The sequence below is a fragment of the Malus domestica genome, chromosome 15, assembly GCF_042453785.1.
Source record: "Malus domestica chromosome 15, GDT2T_hap1".
Taxonomy (NCBI): domain Eukaryota; kingdom Viridiplantae; phylum Streptophyta; class Magnoliopsida; order Rosales; family Rosaceae; genus Malus; species Malus domestica.
Window position 1 is genome coordinate 22,461,038 of NC_091675.1, and position 20,960 is coordinate 22,481,997.

Consider the following 20,960-nt stretch of genomic DNA (forward strand, 5'->3'; position numbering starts at 1 on the left):
CTTCAGTCCATTTGCATAACTATTCTCGTGATTCACAAGTGTAGTTGCAATTTGAGCTCTTTTGGCAAATACTTCTTCTTTCTCAAAGGTGGCTTCTATTGGTTTGCCCTCTTGCACTTGGTTTGCAAATTGAATGACAAATATGCCACAATCCAATCTGCATTTTTTTTTTGGAAAAACAAATAAGTATGATAGATAATGATATCATATTATAACATTCGATGACATATTAAAAGTGAAAAATGAAACTATTTCTTGTTCGTAACACTGATATGCAAACTGAAACTATATTATGACACTATTTTGCAAAGTCTAAATTTATAGTATATTTTCCTAGAATGATTTTGTTTTCTGTTTTTTGTGTCTCATTTCCATATATTTGTAGTTAGATGACATATAATTACTAAAAAAATGAACTATTTGTTGATTTGTAATACTGTTTCATAAAGTGTAAAGAGTGAAAAATCAACTATTTCTGAAACTTCTTATGATATTATTTTGCAAACTGCAAACTATTTTTCAAGTATGAGTCTTGTGTTTGTATATATGATTTTCATGGTCCTTCTTATGTGTTTGAATGTATAAATTTGATTGAAAAATATAGAGATCAACTTGTTGTTTGTACTTACGAGTCCTCCTTTTGTTGTGCGCAAGTTAAGCATCTTTGAATATCTATTGTGAGGTTGTTGTCTCATTTGAAATCTTTGTAAAATGCTTATATTTTGTCTCTGTACCAAACAAATAAAACTAACATAAAAAACAAAAACAAAAACAAAAAAATAAATTGTATTATGAAGTTTGATTTTTCCTATCAGCATAAGAATATAGTTTGTAATTGAGTTATAGTTTTGTTCTTACCACTTCACAGCATGGTCAAAGTATTGGTTTGTATGCCTATGTACCCTCGGTAGTTTGGAATTGTAGTGTGTCATTTTTCCATTTTTAATGTCCCAAACTACCAAGCTGAAGTGGAAGTAATGATTGATCCGTATGAAGACCTTTCCGACTTTATCCACATTATCTTGTAAGACTGTCTTCAATGTTTGGTCAATGTGCTCCTGATCACTCTTGCTTTTTTCAATCTCCATATCATTCTAAACCAAGAATACACATTTAAAATTTTAAAATGAATGCAAGGCCTTTTGTAGGAGGCAAATATACAAAGCAAACTGAACTAATATCAAAGTGAACTATTTAGCAAAGTGAACTAGAAAACCACACTTTGTTACCAAAGCAAACTGAACTACATATCAAAGTGAACTATTAGCAAAGTGAACTAGAAAACCACACTTTGTTACCAAAGCAAACTGAACTATATATCAAAATGAACTATTTATCACAGTGAACTAGAAAACCACACTTTTTTACCAAAGCAAACTGTTTGGCACACTTTTTTTTGTAAACAAAATTGTTTGGCACTTACAAAACTGAACTATATATCAAAATGAACTATTTATTATAGTGAACTAGAAAACTACACTTTTTTTTGTAAACAAAACTGTTTTGGCACTTACAAAGATGAATGAAGGAAGATACAGATTTTGTTGTTGCCCTATTTTTTATTCGTTTTCTGCCATTGTGTAGAACGAAGCATCAATAATGTTGGCGTCGATTGCTCCATCCACAAACAATGACGTCATATCTATTTTTAGGACAACAAGGTCAGTCGCCATGGACCTTTGCCTTGGTTGCATCCAGAAGTAGTCCCTGTATCAGAAAATAAAACGTATTATATATCTATGTGTATATGTGTGTGTGTGTGTGTGTCTGTGTGTGTGTCTGTGTATACACATGTATTAAGTTATGATTAATAATGTAAACTTACATTTTTTCTTGTCTGTAATATTCCTTGAATTTTTCTTTTGTCTCATCTTCAAGTAACTTGTACGCCTTTGTTGATGCAGGTAGATGATACCGTTTGTCAAGCTTTTGCTTTGCAGGTTTCTTTACAGCCTTCTTTGCAGGTTTGTTAGCTATTTCTTTAGCAATTGGATTTAAGGGTGATTCAACATTTGGCTCCTCCTTTCCTTTCTCAATTATTGGTTCCAACGGTTGGCTTTTTGACGAAACAATTGAAGGGCTTTCACTATCACTCATAACATATATGTATTTTGACTTCTTTTGTTTTCTCTGGATGGGGATATAATCATACTGTGGATCGACATTTGGTTTACGATCATCCCTCTTTCGAATATTTTTAACCAGTGTTCTTGTCTTCTTTTTGGCAGTCTCTTTTCCTTGCTTTTCAGGATCCTTGATAGTTGGAGTCTACATTTGAACATCTTGTTGAACTCCAGAGGTTCCTTTTGCAGTGGTAGTGTCTTTTCCTTCATGTTCTTGATCCTCCTTAGCTTGATCCTCCTCATTTTCATCTGGATCATGATCAGTTGTATGCCTTTGTTTTGGATCCTCCATAGCCACATCATTTTCAGTTGCATTCTCTTGAACTGGATCCTCAGTAGCAGTATCCTTATCATGTGTATGCTCTTCAACTTGATCATCATTATCTGGATCTTCTTTAGGTGGTTCATCATCTTCTGGATCTTCCTTGGTTGAAGCATTTAGATCTGGTACTATTGCTTGATTTTCCAGTAACTTCTTCTTCAAACTTCCAATTTCATCCAGAAGTTTATTTACTTTCATAGAAGCTGATGTGTTCTTTAATTGCAACTGTTTCATTTCAAATTTCATTGAACTAATCTTCTGCTTGTCCTCATGTCGTTCTTGCAGAAGCTTTTCAATGTTTCTGTTGAGGGCTCCAGTTGTTTGATTCATTACAATTGAATCTGTGTGTAGGTTGTCGAGTGCATATATCATCATGTGACTGAGGACTAGATACCTCTTTTGATCCATGTTCGCACATCTTTTAAACTTTTCAAAACCTTCCACACCTAATGTGTTATCAATCCCGATGAAGTCCTTTTGATAAATTGCATCAAATTTTATCAATTCTTCTTTGTACAGTTGATCAAACTGTAACTAAGCTCCAGTGATGGTGATGCTTTAATCTTCTTGAGCTCCAACTTCAGTTCTCTTCCATTTCCTTCACATTGTCTTGATCACTCATATATTTCATGCATTTATACCATCCATTTCTAAAATCTTTGTGATGTTTTTATGTTAAAATTGTGGCATTTTACCTTACCTTGTGTTAATGTACAGTTATTTTTGTTTTAGCATTGTTTTCATAGAAAATGGACTGCAGAAGGAATAAAAACAGAAAAGAGAGTGGGACTCGGACTGGCTGGCAAAGAAGTGGGGAAGTCAGTGCGGGGAATGCAGAAAATAAAAAGAGAGACATGGAGACTGACAGAGAAGGCACATGGACTGACAAAGGGATAGCAGAAAAGAAAATGAACTGGCGCGGAAAATAAAGAGGCATGGCAGACAGAAAACAAAAGAAAGGAAATAAAAGAAAAAAGTGCAAGGACTGACAGCAAGCAGAAAATAAGAGTGGAGAGAGAGCACTAAGGCAGTGCAGAAAGAATAAAAGGGCATGAGGGCAGGCTGTCGAAGAGAGAGAGCGAAAAAGAGGGGAGACGTAAGAAGGAGAGTGGACGGACGAGGAAGGTTAGAGGGAAAGGGAGAGCACGGTGCAGAGAAAGAAAAAACAGAAAAATACAGAGAGAAGGCACGGGGGAAGTGAACGCAGGGGAAAAGTCAGTAGCACAGCAATCCAAAGGAGGAGGCACGGCAGAGAGCAGGGAGAAGAGGCTTCACTCCATTTTTCTTGGTTTTATCTTCTCGAACCCATGTTTAACTTTTGGTTTAATTTGAAAATAATGTGTAACTAATTTTTAGTAGTTAGGGGCTGTTTTGAAGCCCCGAATATGATCGTAAATTTGTTGTGATATTTTGTTTGAATGACTTTTATGAAAGGATGAAAATTGTTTCACTACTTATGTCATTGATAAATTCTTTATGTGTTTCTATGGATGCATACATAGTGAGCATATCTAGGATTTTAATGCTATGAATATATGTCTGCCTGCCCTTGTTGAATGAGGACCTACATATGTTCTAGAGTAGCACTTGTTAATTGTGGTTAACATGTGAAACGATTTCTAGGATAAGTAAGACAACACCAGTACTTACGATGCCTTGTGATGACTCAAACTCTTTTTATTCTTAATGATTTCTACTTGTTAAATCTATGAACACACCATTCTAGATTGCATGCTAGGGACTAAGTTAAGTTGAAAACGTCATTCTCTTAACATACTACGTAAGAAAGAGTAATAGGTTGAGTTCTAACAGTGAGCCAACTTGAGCATCTTCATCCAGAAATAAAAGGGATTTGAATGAAACATAACATACTTACATGATTATTTGGTGGTGGATAGCATGTCCCCTAACTCATTTTCTTAACTTGTGAATTAAAATCTATTGGTATTATTTAAAATCGGTTTCTGTACTGTTTTTGTATGATTTAATTTAAATAGAAAATCAACTCCAAAAATCCCAAAAATTTGTGTGAGCATAGCTTGGTGTGTCTAGTTTATGTGTATAAAATTTCGTTGCATTCGGATAAGTATAAGTTAGTCTAATAATTATTGTTTGGTGGCTGGTCAGTGGAGACAGCCACCTGTTTTTGTGACATTTTAAGTATTTGGATAAAACAATCTTCTGCGGGAAAGACCCTTATTTTCATATGCTACAATTGACAAATCTTAGTGTTAATAAGGAAAATTAATAGGATTATTGTGTGCTACTTTGTGGTGCGTTATAATTACTACCATGTCTTCTTTTCCTTTTTCTTGGAAGACTCATTATTTTGTTCAGGATAAGAAATGCCATTACGTTCTTCTTGGTTTATGTTGGAATGCTCCTCTATTGGTTCTTCAGAACAAGGAATACCACGACCAATCGGCTCATTTGATTCAACACAAGGAATGTCACCACCAATCTGCACAGTGACACATTAAATAGCTGTTAAATTACATAATAATGTCATTGTTTCGTAAACATTGTTTATTAAACTTTAAAAAACGCAAACTATTTACTGAATGTACAAATTATTAAAAGAGAATCACACTAGTTTGTGTAATAGAGTAATATATATTACTGTTTATAGAAATGCTAAGAGAAAGTATACATACAACGTGAAATCTAAACTATTCCTATATCATTATTATAACACTATTTCTGAACTTGTAAACTAACAATATTAGTAGTATGACATTATTTTCTGGATTTTGTGTTATTACATTATCGATAGATCACTATTTATTGAAATGCACTTTTCTTTTAGACTGCAAACATGAACTCTTCAAGAAATTTAGAAACTATTGCTGGATTTGACACTATTTCTATTTTATATAAATGACACTATTGCTAGATTTGTTGTATTAGAGATTATGCAGGTTTCATTGTTGGTACATATGCAAAGTTGAATTATTATTGAACTTCAAATTTGAACTATTTCTGTATGATTATGAAGCCACCACTTCTGAAACTTTAAACTGTAAAGATCATTATGTTATGAAACTGTACAGTGCAAAAATATATTGTTTATTGAAATACTTTTATTATTTGTCCTTACCTCAATTTCTTCAACTTGAATGTCTCTTATTGCTTTGTGAATTTTCGTTATGTCTCATCTTCCAATGGCAGGAATCATGTTTTCTCGCCCACTTATTGTCTCCACCAGATTGGTGTGAAGACAAATCCAATATTGTATGAAATAAGAACTTTGAATTACTTTATTGTGTAATTTATAAGACAGAATTCATGTTTTTAAAATATAGTTCTTATTTCTTACCAAAATAAGGGCAGTGCATCCACTTGTTGTTGCTAATTCTTCTCCATTTTTCCTCTTTTTCTTCGATTTGTTAATCCTCTTGAACAAGTAGTCCCTCACTCCTTTTACCCAGTTGTATTTGCTGATTTGGTCCAATGCCGCACAAATTGTTATGGAGCTCCACGTGATGTAAGTTCCAGAGGTTGCAAATAAGAGGGATTGTAGCAGATGCACACATATGATTGAAGCAGTAGCTTTTGCCCCTTCAGAAGTTTCGTCTTGAATTGATTTTTGGTACGCTTCAAGAATGTCCTTTTTTCACTATTTTTTTGTTCACGAAATATGTTTCGACAAAGTTGTCCTTCATGTTCTTTGTGAATTTGTCTGTGTTTGGTAGTTCAACCCCTTGGTTGTTCAATCCAAATATTTCAACAACGTCTTCACTTGTTATTGCTTTTGGCTCATAATCTCCAAATTTGAACTTTTGTTGCTTGGAGTCATAGCATTGTATAATCTTGATCAAATCCATATCAGACTTCTTTTTTCTTTCCATTGCAACGATTTCATCATCCATGTAAAACTTGATCAGACTCCAAAATGGTGTCTTGGCCAAATGATTGCAGACATCATGGCGTTGTTGAAGCATTGGTTTATACAATTGCATTGAATTTGCAAACTCGAAAACATTGCATCTATATTGCACATAAGAAGTTGCAGGTCTTTTATTCTCTTTCTTATGTGGACTCTTTATAGCGAAAGTCTTCATTCTTGGTTTCTTTGCTCCGTCCATCTGTAAGAATAAACATAGTTTAATTATTACAACTATTTTTTGTACCTATATCAAAATATACCACAATTTTTTTATTATGAAAGTGAACTATGAAAACACATTAATTCTGCATTCACATCAAAATAGGTTACACTGTTCATGAAATAGAACGAAAATAAAATTATGTTGTTCCTTAAATTAGAACAAAACTACACCAGAGTACTTTGTGACACCGAACTAATAAATGTAAACTATTTAATGATCCATATTTGTATAGACCACACTATTTATCAAAGTGAACTAGAAAACCACACTTTTTTATGAAAGCAAACTGAACTATTTATCAAACTGAAGTAAAAAACCACACTTTTTTACCAAAGCAAAGTGAACTAGAAAACCACACTTTTTTACCAAAGCAAACTGGACTATTTATCAAACTGAACTATTTAGCAAACTGAACTATTTATCAAACTGAAGTAGAAAACCACACTTTTTTATCAAAACAAACTGAACTATTTATCAAAGTGAACTAGAAAACCACATTTTTTTACCAAAGCAAACTAAACTATTTATCAAAGCGAACTAGAAAACCACATTTTTTTACCAAAACAAACTGAACTATTTATCAAAGTGAACTAGAAAACCACACTTTTTTACCAAAGCAAACTAAACTATTTATCAAACTAAACTATTTAGCAAACTGAATCATTTAGCAAACTGAATTATTTATCAAACTGAAGTAGAAAACCACATTTTTTTTACCAAAACAAACTGAACTATTTATCAAACTGAACTATTTAGCAAACTGAACTATTTATCAAACTGAAGTAGAAAACCACACTTTTTTATCAAAACAAACTGAACTATTTATCAAAGTGAACTAGAAAACCACATTTTTTTTATCAAAGCAAACTGAACTATTTATCAAAGTGAACTAGAAAACCACACTTTTTTACCAAAGCAAACTAAACTATTTATCAAACTAAACTATTTAGCAAACTGAATCATTTAGCAAACTGAATTATTTATCAAACTGAAGTAGAAAACCACACTTTTTTACCAAAGCAAACTGTACTATTTAGCAAACTGAACCATTTAGCAAACCGAACAAGAAAACCACAATTTTTTTACTAGAAAACTGAACTATTTATTGATCTATATCTGAATAGATCACAACTGGAAAACCACACTGATTCCGGATCCACAACAACATGGCCACACTATTTATCAATCAAAATAACTCAAAGTACTTACGAAACGTAAACTTAAAATACTGAAAGTATTGATAGATTTACATCAAAGTAGGGCATGCTATTTAAGAAAATGAACTAAAATACAATATTGATTCTGAATCCATACTGTTTATCAAACAGAAACAAAAAAACTACACTATTTATCAAACTATACTGTTTGTTGAATGTACAAATTATTAACAGAGAATCACACTAGTTCGTGTAATAGCGTAATATATGTTTATACTCGTTTGTGAATGCATCCCAGATGTTACTATTTCCTTACATTTCAATTCTATTTACAAATGAAGCAAATTGTAAACTATTTCGTAAACATTGTTTATTAAACTTAAAAATCGTGAACTATTTTGTAAACACTATCTATTAAACTAAAACGCCACCGGAATAGAATGTTGATTATATTTAAGTTATTTAAGCAAAGAAACCAACATATGAGGGCAAGAAAATACCATTTAAATGTTATAAGAAAACGAGCAATTGTCAAAGTGAAGTAAAAATATACCATTTTGCAGAAACATTGCTCATTCAATGAATTTGAAGCATGCAAACTTACATATTACTGTAAAATCACCGAAAATATCAAAAATTTTGTGGTACGTACCTCTGTTTCTTCTCTGTGGCTTTTATTTCCCAATTTTTTTGTGTGTTTTCGTCTGGATGCAAATCAGAACTTTGAACTGGAAACATAATTCATTTTTTAGAATCTCAAACATGCAAATGTACATATTTAGTAAATTAAAGTAAGAAATCATCAAGAATATCAGAAATTATAGGTTCGTACATGTGTTTGTCCGATTTCGACTCTGCAAACATACAGTTCGAATGTTTTCAGTTTTTCGTCTTCAAATGGAGTTCTTGGGTTGAGAAATTCCAGATTTGATGTGTAGATTATTGTTCGAAAACTTGAATCAAACTTGAAAATGCTTTGAGATCTTGACGTTTCAAGCAATGGAGGTTTTGATTTTTTGGTACGGTGTGAAGTGGTTGGTGAACATTAATGGCGTTGGGAGGGATAATGAATTTTAGTAACTGTAACTTTGGCTAATAGCCTAGGTTAGGCTCCGTTAGGGGCAATTTTGGAATATTAATTGTTATGCGGTTTGGGCTTTTTAGTGAGCCCATGTGTTTTAGTTTTTGTAGGGCCTAGAATAAAAGTTTTGTGTCCTTATGATTAAAATTTAAGCCCTTTTTATTAAATTTATTAAATAATAGTTTATGGTGGTTTTTCATTAAATAAAAGTTAACCCAAGCCCTTTTCATTAAAGCTCAATTTTTTTAATTTTACATTTCTTTTTTCTATTGTTTTGTTTTTGTCAAACAATAAATTTGTTAGATTAAAAAATCGACGGAATTTAAACCCACATCGTAGTGCAACACTCATCTCCATTGCTCTGGTAAGGGGCACTTGCCAACACTCATCTCCACTGCTTTGGTAGGGGGCACTTGCCATTTGAAACTTTAACAAAAAACTCCCGGTACTGTTTACTTTAACGAAAAATTATATTTTTACACTAAAAAATTAATCCTATTCACTTTACACCTTATTTTGTCATTATCGTTAAAACACAAAGTTTTCAAACCCTTTAAATTAGTTTTCTTCTTTTTTTCCCTATTGAGAGATTACTTGCAATTTTCAACAACATATCTTCCCTCATGCAAGCAATTGGAGCACAGCAAATCAACTTCTTTCATGAGTGGCAGATGAACGTCCCTTCAAATTGTAATCTTTACTTCTTTCATTCATAATAGAACGACGACGATTTACGACAAGACAATTTCATGTTGAGTATGTGTATGCACAAAACTATCATTCTACGATTCTAGTATTATACTACGAGTCTACGACAATCTATTCCCTGGAAACAGAACGAACAAATCAATCTGTTTCATAGGTTTCCAAAATCAGTTTCCGCCGTGACCCTTTTTTAAGACCCATGAAGAACCGCTGGACACGCAGAACTCATTAATGACATGCACAAGAAAGCAACTTCTATTAAGAAATTATCACGAGAAATCGTATCATAGGCCAATGCTGCATTCAGCACTGATATACCATCAACACCATTCACTAAACATCGCAATAACCTGGAGTACTTCATGAACCATGATTCCAAAAAGAAACTGACGTGTTTTGCGGGCTGCTGATATACGAGAACCATCAAGTGGTTCAAGAACAGAGTTGGAAATATCGGGCAACATGAAGAAGACGACAATGGTCTGCTTTAGGGTTTTTAGAGCCTAGGGTCTTCTAAATACTAATTTGTTGAGGACCATGTTGTCGCACATTGGAGAAAGAATTTGTGTTTGGTAACCTGACAACAAATGTAAACTCTGTCGAATCACAAGCATGAAAAACAACTGACCTTGCTGAATTTGTTGGCAGTGAATTCCTTCCCAAGAGAAATCTTAGTTGCTTCAGAAACCTCACTCCTTTTGAGCTTAGCATTCACCAAGGAACATGCACAGAACAACATCATCCAATATGTCAAATCCCCAGTGAAGGTGCACAACATCATATGCTTTAGCGACTTAATAATTAAAAAATAGAAGAAAATGGGAAAAACCTCAATTTTTCATGCTCTGGGTGATCTGGTGATGATTTCAAGACATACGAACCATGTATGTCTATCGCAATTTCACTTATTACTCTCTGCAGCTCAAGTTGAGGAGCCTGAACTCCATATTGTGCAGCTGTCACTTTTTTACTTCTAGGATCAACCTTTGGAAGAGTAGATGTTCTGACTGCCAGATCACTTAGTCCTCTCCGTATCAGCTGAAAGCTGCCATGAAAATGACAAAAGTCAAGACGACAAGAATGAGAGAGATACTTCCATCAATTTCATGACAGCATTATCACATTAAGAACAAAGAGCATTAGTAATGTAAAGTCTACACTTGGTGTGTAGAACAGCCTGTATGCAGTCATATTACGCAGAATAAAAAATTTCACACAAAACAAAAGATGGAAAAGATAGTCTTGAAAACTTCGAAAACTTACTTGCTTCCTTTATAGCCTCTTGTAGAGCTGCTCGAGTTTCATCTGACATGGTTCTTCCCCCAGTGTGAACTTCACTTGCACCTTCTGCCGTACCTTTAGCAGAATTCAGTGATTTGCCAGGTGTAGTAGTCATACTAGCACTCTTCAAATAACAGTCAGTATTAGATTTAACGGCTAGCCTCAACTTTTCTTCCATCCTTTCCCAGTTCTGTTCTTGGGTTTTAACAATGTCCGGGTAGAGTTCCATGAATGACATATCTGGTTGCTCTTTGAATTTCCAATCTTGAGTGGAAGGTCTTGAGACAGCTAGTATTCTGAGGGAATCATACACATGAATTTTAATGCCCTCTTGGAGGTCTAGATGAGAATTTCTGATTACAGGGTTCTTCCGAAATAAATTCAGGACATAATTTCTAGCTGTCTGTCGATCTTTATGATCTTTATTTGCTATATGATTTATATCCAAGCCTTTATCATCTTTATTTGGATATAATAATAAGGTTTTTGGAACCCAAAGACCAGAGGACAGCAGTAACTGAGCATGCTTCTGAAGGACATCCAGAAGTTCTTCCGTGGTGTGATCGGGAGCAACGTACTTCTTAAGATCACCGAACCGGCAGGCTACAGGTTCCTGTTATGGCACAATTACGGTTTCATTGTCATGACTTTAAAAAATTTTGAACTGTATAATAAAAAAAATTAGTTGTTTTCCATATGATGGGAACAATGCTGATAAGTTTGAAAAATTAGCTTCAAATTTACAACTATATAATCATCAAAATATTAATTTGTGGCTTCGGTAATTGCAACAAACCTCAACAATCAACTTCTTGATACGCTCTTCCAGAGGCAAGGAAAGCAGAGACCTAAAAAGGAGTTGTTTATCTGGCCAGCGACCAGGTGGTCCTCCTTTAAAAAAGGAGTTTTCTTTTTTTTGGGGGGGGGGGTGGGGGGGGGAGGAATTGATAATCTTCTTAACTCTTTGAAAATTGAAGGTAATGTCTTGAAAAGAAGAATTTATTAAAGGAAAATAACATATTATAATTTCCACAATGTTAAAGTGAAATCAAATGAAAGAACTAAATAATGTAAAGATGACCGCACCTTCTTGAAGAACCTTTGCATGTTTTAGGACACAAGGAGTCAACATAGTCATGCCTTCAAATAACAACAACAACAACAACAACAACAACAAAGCCTTTTCCCACTAAGTGGGGTCGGCTATATGAATCCTAGAACGCCATTGCGCTCGGTTTTATGTCATGTCCTCCATTAGATCCAAATACTCTAAGTCTTTTCTTAGGGTCTCTTCCAAAGTTTTCCTAGGTCTTCCTCTACCCCTTCGGCCCCGAACCTCTGTTCCGTAGTCACATCTTCGAACCGGAACGTCAGTAGGCCTTCTTTGCACATGTCCAAACCACCGTAACCGATTTTCTCTCATCTTTCCTTCAACTTCGGCTACCCCTACTTTACCTCGGATATCCTCATTCACAATCTTATCCTTTCTCGTGTGCCCACACATCCCACGAAGCATCCTTATCTCCGCTACACCCATTTTGTGTACGTGTTGATGCTTCACCGCCCAACATTCTGTGCCATACAACATCGCTAGCCTTATTGCCGTCCTATAAAATTTTCCCTTGAGCTTCAGTGACCTACGACGGTCACACAACACGCCGGATGCACTCTTACACTTCATCCATCCAGCTTGTATTCTATGGTTGAGATCTCTATCTAATTCTCCGTTCTCTTGCAAGATAGATCCTAGGTAGCGAAAACGGTCGCTTTTTGTGATCTTCGCTAGATTGCTCCGGTCATTAGTGTGGATAAGTATATAAATGGATAGAGATAGGAAAGCAAACACCAAATGTACGTGGTTCACCCATATTGGCTACGTCCACGAAATAGAGGAGTTCTCATTAATTGTGAAGGGTTTACACAAGTACATAGGTTCAAGCTCTCTTTTAGTGAGTACAAGTGATGATTTAGTACAAATGACATTAGGAAATATTGTGGGAGAATGATCCCGTAATCACGAAACTTCTAAGTTCTGGAGTGTGATATCGTCTTGACTTGCCTTATCTGTCTCGTAGGTAGACGTGGCATCTTCTCTGGAAGTACTCTTCCTCCATCCAGGGGTGGTATCTTTAACTGGTGGAGATGCACAAGGTAATGTATCAATTTCACTTGAAGCTTACTTGTAGTTTCAGGCTTGGTCAAGCGCGATACAAACCATGTAGTAGGAGTCCTCCAAGTCGCCGAGCTAGGGGATCTGCTGAAAGAGGTGACAGACAAGGTAAGCAATCAGAGCTCCAAGCAATCAGTCCCAGATCAGAACTTTGATTTCGAGTTCCGGCTGATTGTTCACATTCTCCCTATCTTGCAGGCAGCATGAAGGATAAAGAGAAGAAAAATGAGAAGAGATGATATGGAATACTTTTTCTTTTGAAGAAGTAACTTTCCACAGGCTTATTCTTAAACTGGGCTGGAGGGTTTTCTGGTTTCCTCCAGAGTATAAGGCCGACTGAAGAATTTGAGGGTCAAAACAAGCCCATCAAATCTATAGTACGTTCGACCCTGCTGATATGGGATACTTTTGCTTTTGACAGAGTAGTGGATGTATCGGCACGTGTGCTGTTACGCTTGTCTCCACATACTTCCTTGTATCCTTCTCACTTGCCCTATCTGTTCCTCAGGCAGATGCGGTATCTTCCCTGGAAGCATAAGATGTTGAAGATGAGTACTCGAGAGCAATGCCAGGTAAGTAATCAAGTAAGGGGTTCCAGGCAGTCAGTTCCTGACTAGAAGCTTGATTCCAAGTGCTGACTGATTGCTCTCTTTCTCCTTGTCTTGCAGGTAAGAACAAAGCTAAAGGAAAAGACAGGGAAAAAACATGATATGGGATACTCTTGCTTTTAACCCTGATGATATGAGATATTCTTGCTGTAGTATAGCTTGTTTGCAGAGGTATTATCGGGGGGAAAGAAAGCTGAATATTTTGAAAGGCTTCTTTGGGAGTGCCCTCTCAGATATGAGGAAGGGTTGAGCATTTTTGCAGGTCTGCCTGTCTGTTGGGGATGGAGGTCAACATATATAGGAGTCTCCCTAACAACAAGTAGTAATGCTATTCCTTTACCCTGCTTGGTCATAACATGGTAGTGGGAGCTACCAACTTCACATGTTTTAACTCTGTCAGAGCACTTTGAAAAAGTGGTCTGTGGTATCTGGAAAGCTGATGTTGCGTGTAATTTTTGAGAAAGCAATCCTGCTAGGGGTCTGGCTCTCGAGATTCGGAGAGCGGTGTCTCTTCGATTTTCGAGAAAGTAATCATGTTGGGAGTCTGGCTCTCGAGATTCGGAGGGCGGTGCCTCTTCGATTTAGGAGCAAGCAATCTTGTTGGGAGTGTTTTCTCGAATGTGAGAAAAGGTTGGACATGTTTGCTAGTCTATCTTGCCACGAAGCACAGAGGTTGACACACAGGGACCTTCCAATTATCCAGCAGTGGTACTGTTCCTTTACCCTTGTGGATAATAATATGGTAGCTAGACCTTCAAAATTTATGTGTCTAAACTTTGTTAGTGTTGTTTCTTTGCTATTCTTTTACCCTTCTTGGTCAGAGCGGTGTAGTGGGAGCTGCAAGCTTCACGTGTCTCAACTTTGTCAGAGAACTTTGGCAAAGTTATCTGTGGTACCCATGAGCTAATGTTGCGTGTGGGAAGTGGGTGATTGAACAGTAAGATTCATGTGCTTTCTACTTCACCAGAAATCTTCGACATAATGCCCATAATTTCCGCAAAGCTGACAGGTGCTGACAAGGCTGGAAAAGTAGGTGCCTCTTCGATTTCTGAGATCGGCCCTCGTGGTCTCTGAGCAGCCCAGCTTTTGAGAAAGCAAGCGCCTCTTCGATTTCTGAGATCGGCCTTCGTGGTCTTTGAGCAGCCCAACTTTTGAGAAAGCAAACGTCTCGTGGTCTCTGAGCAGCCCAGCTTTTGAGAAAGCAAACGCCTCTTTGATTTCTGAAGCTCCGTCGAGTGCAGATTTTTATAGAGGCTGGCATTAAGTTCCAAAGCACACTTGAATCTCCACCAGTAGAAGCTCCATTCTTGCACTTCTAAGATCTTGATTTGTTCGACCTCTTCTCTCTTCAACACCTTTGAAAATGTCTGGCCCCTCCGACCGTCGTTTTGACTTGAACCTTGTTGAAGAGGCAGCCACGCCTTCTCCAGACAACATATGGCGCCCATCCTTCGTCTCCCCTACTGGTCCTCTTACCGTTGGGGATTCCGTGATGAAGAATGATATGACCGCTGCGGTAGTGGCCAGGAACCTTCTCACTCCCAAAGATAACAGACTACTTTCCAAACGGTCTGATGAATTGGCTGTTAAGGATTCTCTGGCTCTCAGTGTTCAGTGTGCAGGTTCTGTGTCTAACATGGCCCAACGCCTATTTGCTCGAACCCGCCAAGTTGAATCATTGGCGGCTGAAGTGATGAGTCTCAAACAGGAGATTAGGGGGCTCAAGCATGAGAATAAACAGTTGCACCGGCTCGCACATGACTATGCTACAAACATGAAGAGGAAGCTTGACCAGATGAAGGAATCTGATGGTCAGGTTTTACTTGATCATCAGAGATTTGTGGGTTTGTTCCAAAGGCATTTATTGCCTTCGTCTTCTGGGGCTGTACCGCGTAATGAAGCTCCAAATGATCAACCTCTGTTGCCTCCTCCTTCTAGGGTTCTGTCCAGTACTGAGGCTCCAAATGATCCCCTTCCAGTGCCTGCTCTTTCTGGGGCTCTACCGACTGCTGAGACTTCTCCTAAGCAACCTTTGTGAAGGCTCCCTCTTGTTTGTTTATTTTGACTCATGTATATGTACATATTTGTGACTTATCGGGGATATCAATAAATAGCTTTCCTTCATTTCAACGTATTGTGTTAAATACACCAAAACCTTCTTCGCTAAGTTCTCTGAATTTTCTTTTGTTGAAGTTTGTATGTTGAAGCTTTGTGAGTGAAACATGTAGGTTGAGGTAGTATTCCCTTAATTTCCCGAGTGAGGAAAACTTCTCGGTTGGAGACTTGGAAAATCCAAGTCACTGAGTGGGATCGGCTATATGAATCTTTGAACGCCATTGTGCTCGGTCCTGTGTCATGTCCTCCGTTAGATCCAAGTACTCTAAGTCTTTTCTTAGAGTCTCTTCCAAAGTTTTCCTAGGTCTTCCTCTACCCCTTCGGCCCTGAACCTCTGTCCCATAGTCGCATCTTCTAATCGGAGCGTCAGTAGGCCTTCTTTGCACATGTCCAAACCACCGTAACCGATTTTCTCTCATCTTTCCTTCAATTTCGGCTACTCCTACTTTACCCCGGATATCCTCATTCTTAATCTTATCCTTTCTTGTGTGCCCACACATCCAACGAAGCATCCTCATCTCCGCTACACCCATTTTGTGTACGTGTTGATGCTTCACCGCCCAACATTCTGTGCCATACAGCATCGCCGGCCTTATTGCCGTCCTATAAAATTTTCCCTTGAGCTTCAGTGGCATACGACGGTCACACAACACGCCGGATGCACTCTTACACTTCATCCATCCAGCTTGAATTCTATGGTTGAGATCTCCATCTAATTCTCCGTTCTTTTGCAAGATAGATCCTAGGTAACGAAAACGATCGCTCTTTGGTATTTCTTGATCTCCGATCCTCACCCCTAACTCGTTTTGGCCTCCATTTGCACTGAACTTGCACTCCATATATTCTATCTTTGATCGGCTTAGGCGAAGACCTTTAGATTCCAACACTTCTCTCCAAAGGTTAAGCTTTGCATTTACCCCTTCCTGAGTTTAATATTCAAAATTATAACTAGCATATCTAGAGCTTTTAAAGAATGAGGGTAAAGGTAAGTACTAGGAAGGAAGAAAAGAACATACGGGCTCATTGTAAATTCTATATGTGAACTTTCTTGCACCACCATCTTCCACAAGTATCTGGCCGAGAAATCACTTCTGTAAATAATGTAAAGATGACCGCACCTTCTTGAAGAACCTTTGCATGTTTTAGGACACAAGGAGTCAACATAGTCATGCCTTCAAATAACAACAATATTCAAAATTATAACTAGCATATCTAGAGCTTTTAAAGAATGAGGGTAAAGGTAAGTACTAGGAAGGAAGAAAAGAACGTACGGGCTCATTGTAAATTCTATATGTGAACTTTCTTGCACCACCATCTTCCATAAGTATCTGGCCGAGAAATCACTTCTGTAAATAATGTAAAGATGACCGCACCTTCTTGAAGAACCTTTGCATGTTTTAGGACACAAGGAGTCAACATAGTCATGCCTTCAAATAACAACAATATTCAAATTTATAACTAGCATATCTAGAGCTTTTAAAGAATGAGGGTAAAGGTAAGTACTAGGATGGAAGAAAAGAACGTACGGGCTCATTGTAAATTCTATATGTGAACTTTCTTGCACCACTATCTTCCATAAGTATCTGGCCGAGAAATCACTTCTGTGGAACCCAACTCTGGAAGACAGTGGAGAAAATGGATATCATACATTATATATTTAATTAATTATCACAACCAATCTATAAAAAAAAAAAAAAAACCACTGTAGCACCTCCTGGATCATTACAGAAACTCAAACATTCACAAAAATAAGCACATATTTGCCTTCTGGCATAAACAAAAACACAATCCACAGCATTAATTCCAGGGAATATAAGAAAGATAAAAAAACAATATGATCAAAATATCCTGTAAATGTCAAATAACCAATCAACGAAGTCAACCTCAGTTGTCAATGTTTGAAAATCACTAAAATGGCATGTTTAATGATCACAAAAGTGGCATGTTTAATGATCCTGACATGTTTATAATGTCAGGGAGAACAAATGTCCAGTTTTTTCCACTCGCGACATTAAGAAGATTTGTACCTACATTAGGCAAATAAAGAATGACCACCAGAATACTTAGACGCCAAAGAATGTATCCATATCCTTTGACATGGTTTATTAAGATTTGAAATGAAAAGACGAGTTAATTGTTTGTTCTAGAATCAACTAATGCGTTAGAAGACAAAGGACATGGAGTACCCAATGCACTACGCAAATCTCAAAGACCCATAACAGTATAACCATAAATAGCCAAAGGATTCAACAGGGAATGAAAACAAAAGACTACCACATATACACTTGTCTTATAGGATAAATGAAACTTCTAACCTATAAGCTACACTTAGAAATAAGCTTGATAATGTCATACTCAACTTAATGATCTGAATACTAATTTCTCATCTGATGGAAAAACAAGAAGGGAAGAATCATTTTTCTCATTGATTGAGTTTCCTAAAAGATATTATCTTTTTGACAGGTAAACCGAAGCAAAAAAGCAGATCTAATAAGGAATCCACATCAAGAACAATAAAAAGAAACAATAATTAAAACAGAACGTTGTAATGGCTGATGACACCAAACATTATTATGCTAACACATAGTAATATTTTCTCCTAAGGAACCCAAAATGCATAGAAAACCACACTGGAACTGCTCATAAATAGCTTATATTTGTTCATAGTCGCCAGATCAGAATGACAGGTTTTTCCATGATTTTAAACATATAAATGGACTCATAATATTAAACCACGTTCAATATATAATCCTCATTATACACAGAAGTTTGCAGATTACAAATAGCAACTTTCTCATACCTCTTTGTCTTCAGTTTTATTCTCAGTTGAAGACTCCATCCGCTTGTTCTGAAACAAAATAGTCACATGACATAGAATCAAGTCTTATTGTGTAAACAGTTATGACTAAAAAAAGTGCATGGTTATTGTAAATCTTAAAGTAAATCCTCAGTAGATTTGATAAGTTCCAATAATTCTTCATTAAAGAGCCATAATTCTGTAACAAAATGACAGAGAGAACCTGCATCTTTGATGGACCCATAGGTTTTTCTTGTCCAGAGTCTTCAACTTAACTGTAACTTCTGCATCCCCTTTGACACTGTTCTTCCGTTTTGAGCCACTGGAGTTCAAATGATCCAATGAGGGTCGAAGCTGCACAAAACTGCATGAACAGGATTCAAGTGTAACTGCAAAATGAAGAGAGAACCAACAGTTTCACATAGTAAGATACTATAAATATAAAACTGAATTACTTTCATAAGAGATACTAAAAAGTTACTAATTATACGCAACATTTGCGAGTAACTTTAATTGGAATAAATAAATATTTAAACCACCAATAAAAAGAGAAAACAGAAAGACAAGTTTTTCTGCACTTGTCTAGACTCTGGAACATTTCATTTCTGAGAAGAACAGCCGTTCTCAATTTCCATGAGTGGGCAGCCATGGCGCAGTAAGGATTAAAAAACAAATTTGATCATACAACCAATGAAAACCAAATGCAGAATTCATATCTACCAAGCAAGCCCATATAGTCATGATTTCACAACCACTTTTGAATGAACTGCCTTGGTGACACAAATGACACTTCACAATGACAACAGAAGAAGAGAGTTAAATTTGCGATCTTAGATGTTCGGTTTAATCCCAAACAACAAAATTCATTCGTGACCAACTTCGTCTGGACCAGAAAGATAACATAAGGAGGAGCGGCATTTAGCATCTAAAATTTACACAAGAATCCTTTTCAAGAATAAACTATATGCAAGCTTAGAATTGGACTTCCTCGGGTCCAAAGGCCATTCAAGTAACTATGTAAACCTAGCCAGCTTTCAATAAATTAACACCACTCATAGTAAACAACTAAACACTCCCAAGGTACATATTTCAACACTACTGACCAAATATAAATAGCACCCTATTGCTTTGCAAGTTCAATGACCGCACTCTCTTAAAAAAAATCCAGTTTAGATCACTGAAAGTGACTGAAAAGTCAACTGGCCTACGAGCTCAGGAGGAGCCCTTCATAACTTTTTACTTGCTAAAACTTTATTTTGAGGGTAACAAGGGATGTGGTCTTGTCAAACAATCTTAATGCTTGACAAACAACCTTTATTAGACGCTATCTTGAGATAAGAAATTGCCTAAAAAAACTAAATCATTTACAAACCTACAGTTGTTAAAGTAAATTCAGCCACATTCATGATTCAAATAAAACCGAGGATGTTAAAGTGCATACCTTATTGCCCATCAAAACACCAACGGCATAGCCACTTGTGCCGGGTGGCTTCCATGTTGTAGACACAGTCTGAGAACAAACACAAACACAAAAACACCAATCCACATTACATTTTATCACAGTGTAGGCAACAATGTCACAACATCCAAAACATACTCGAGCTATAGCTACAATGATTATGCACAAAGTTGACCTGCTTTGTCATTTTCAATCTGCTAGCGCAATCTTCATCGAAATTCTTCGGGTCTCGATCAAGTGACAAATCAATCTCCATTTCTGAAGTGGCGGGATTCAGCCTCACCTCCTCGCACCGGCTGTCCAAGTCGTATGGCCGCCACCATGGCCTAAGAGGATATTGCAATACATACAGCTGATAACAAAAAAAGATCAACATTTTAGGCAAATCCTTTCCAAAAAACAAAAATTTAGAGCACAAAAGAGATCAAGGATGACAGAATTTAGAGTTGTCGTCGATTTTTGGATTGAAGAAGACGTCCATTTCCCGCACGACTTCGTCTTCCGGTTCGTCTTCTCCCATTGGATCATCCTCTTTCGAAACATCGTCGTTTTCGGTTTGCAAACCGCCATTTGAATCCTCGGCCTACGGCGCACTTTCTTCTTCGTCTTTCTTTTTCACAGTTAGGGCGTCCAGTTCTACTCGCGTAGGTTTGAGCTCTGGCTTTTCTGGGTCGGGCTTCGGAACCGGTTCTTGTTTGGCGACGGGTTCGGATTTGGGTTTAGGCTTGGCCTTGGAGGACCGGGGCACGAACCGGTTGGGCCTGGAAGGGACCTGGCTCTGCGCGTCGAGGTCATCGAGGTTCATCGTTGGCTACTCTGTGATTTCTGTTTGTTCCGGTGAACGGTGGCAGAGAGCGGAGCAGCGAGAGTGGGTGTTTTTTTTTTTTTTTTGAACGAGAGAATGAGGTTTTTGTTCGCCGTTTTCTTGGGGGTTTTGGTGAGGTGAAGTTTGCGTGGGGATTATAAGTTTCTTTAATTACATTTTTGGTCAAGTAATTTGATTTGTTTTCACTTTCGTCCTAATTTTAATTTT

At 36.9% G+C, this 20,960-nt stretch overlaps 1 protein-coding gene across 1 annotated transcript; it reads right to left on the minus strand.

The window, feature by feature from the left end:
- Positions 1–4,522: 4,522 nt before the first annotated feature.
- Positions 4,523–20,732, minus strand: LOC103425061 (uncharacterized). Its single transcript, XM_070812793.1, has 16 exons — positions 20,515–20,732; positions 20,103–20,253; positions 19,910–19,978; positions 19,781–19,814; positions 18,692–18,857; positions 18,472–18,519; positions 17,198–17,287; positions 16,943–17,098; positions 16,688–16,843; positions 11,865–11,877; positions 10,761–11,391; positions 10,327–10,542; positions 10,126–10,200; positions 8,364–8,439; positions 5,543–6,530; positions 4,523–4,906 (listed from the first exon to the last, which is right to left on the minus strand). The coding sequence occupies exons 1-12, from the start codon at positions 20,730–20,732 to the stop codon at positions 10,532–10,534; spliced, it is 1,743 nt and encodes a 580-aa protein (XP_070668894.1). The 3' UTR covers positions 4,523–4,906; positions 5,543–6,530; positions 8,364–8,439; positions 10,126–10,200; positions 10,327–10,531.
- Positions 20,733–20,960: the final 228 nt, after the last annotated feature.

Excerpts from the sequence above, each read along its gene's own strand:
- LOC103425061 (XM_070812793.1), bottom strand. The coding sequence starts at position 20,732 with ATGAACCTCGATGACCTCGACGCGCAGAGCCAGGTCCCTTCCAGGCCC. Across the intron at positions 18,858-19,780 it reads CAAGATAGCGTCTAATAAAG|TTACACTTGAATCCTGTTCA; the intron begins GTTGTTTGTCAA and ends TTCATTTTGCAG. Across the intron at positions 17,288-18,471 it reads ATAAAACTGAAGACAAAGAG|AGTTGGGTTCCACAGAAGTG; the intron begins GTATGAGAAAGT and ends ACTGTCTTCCAG.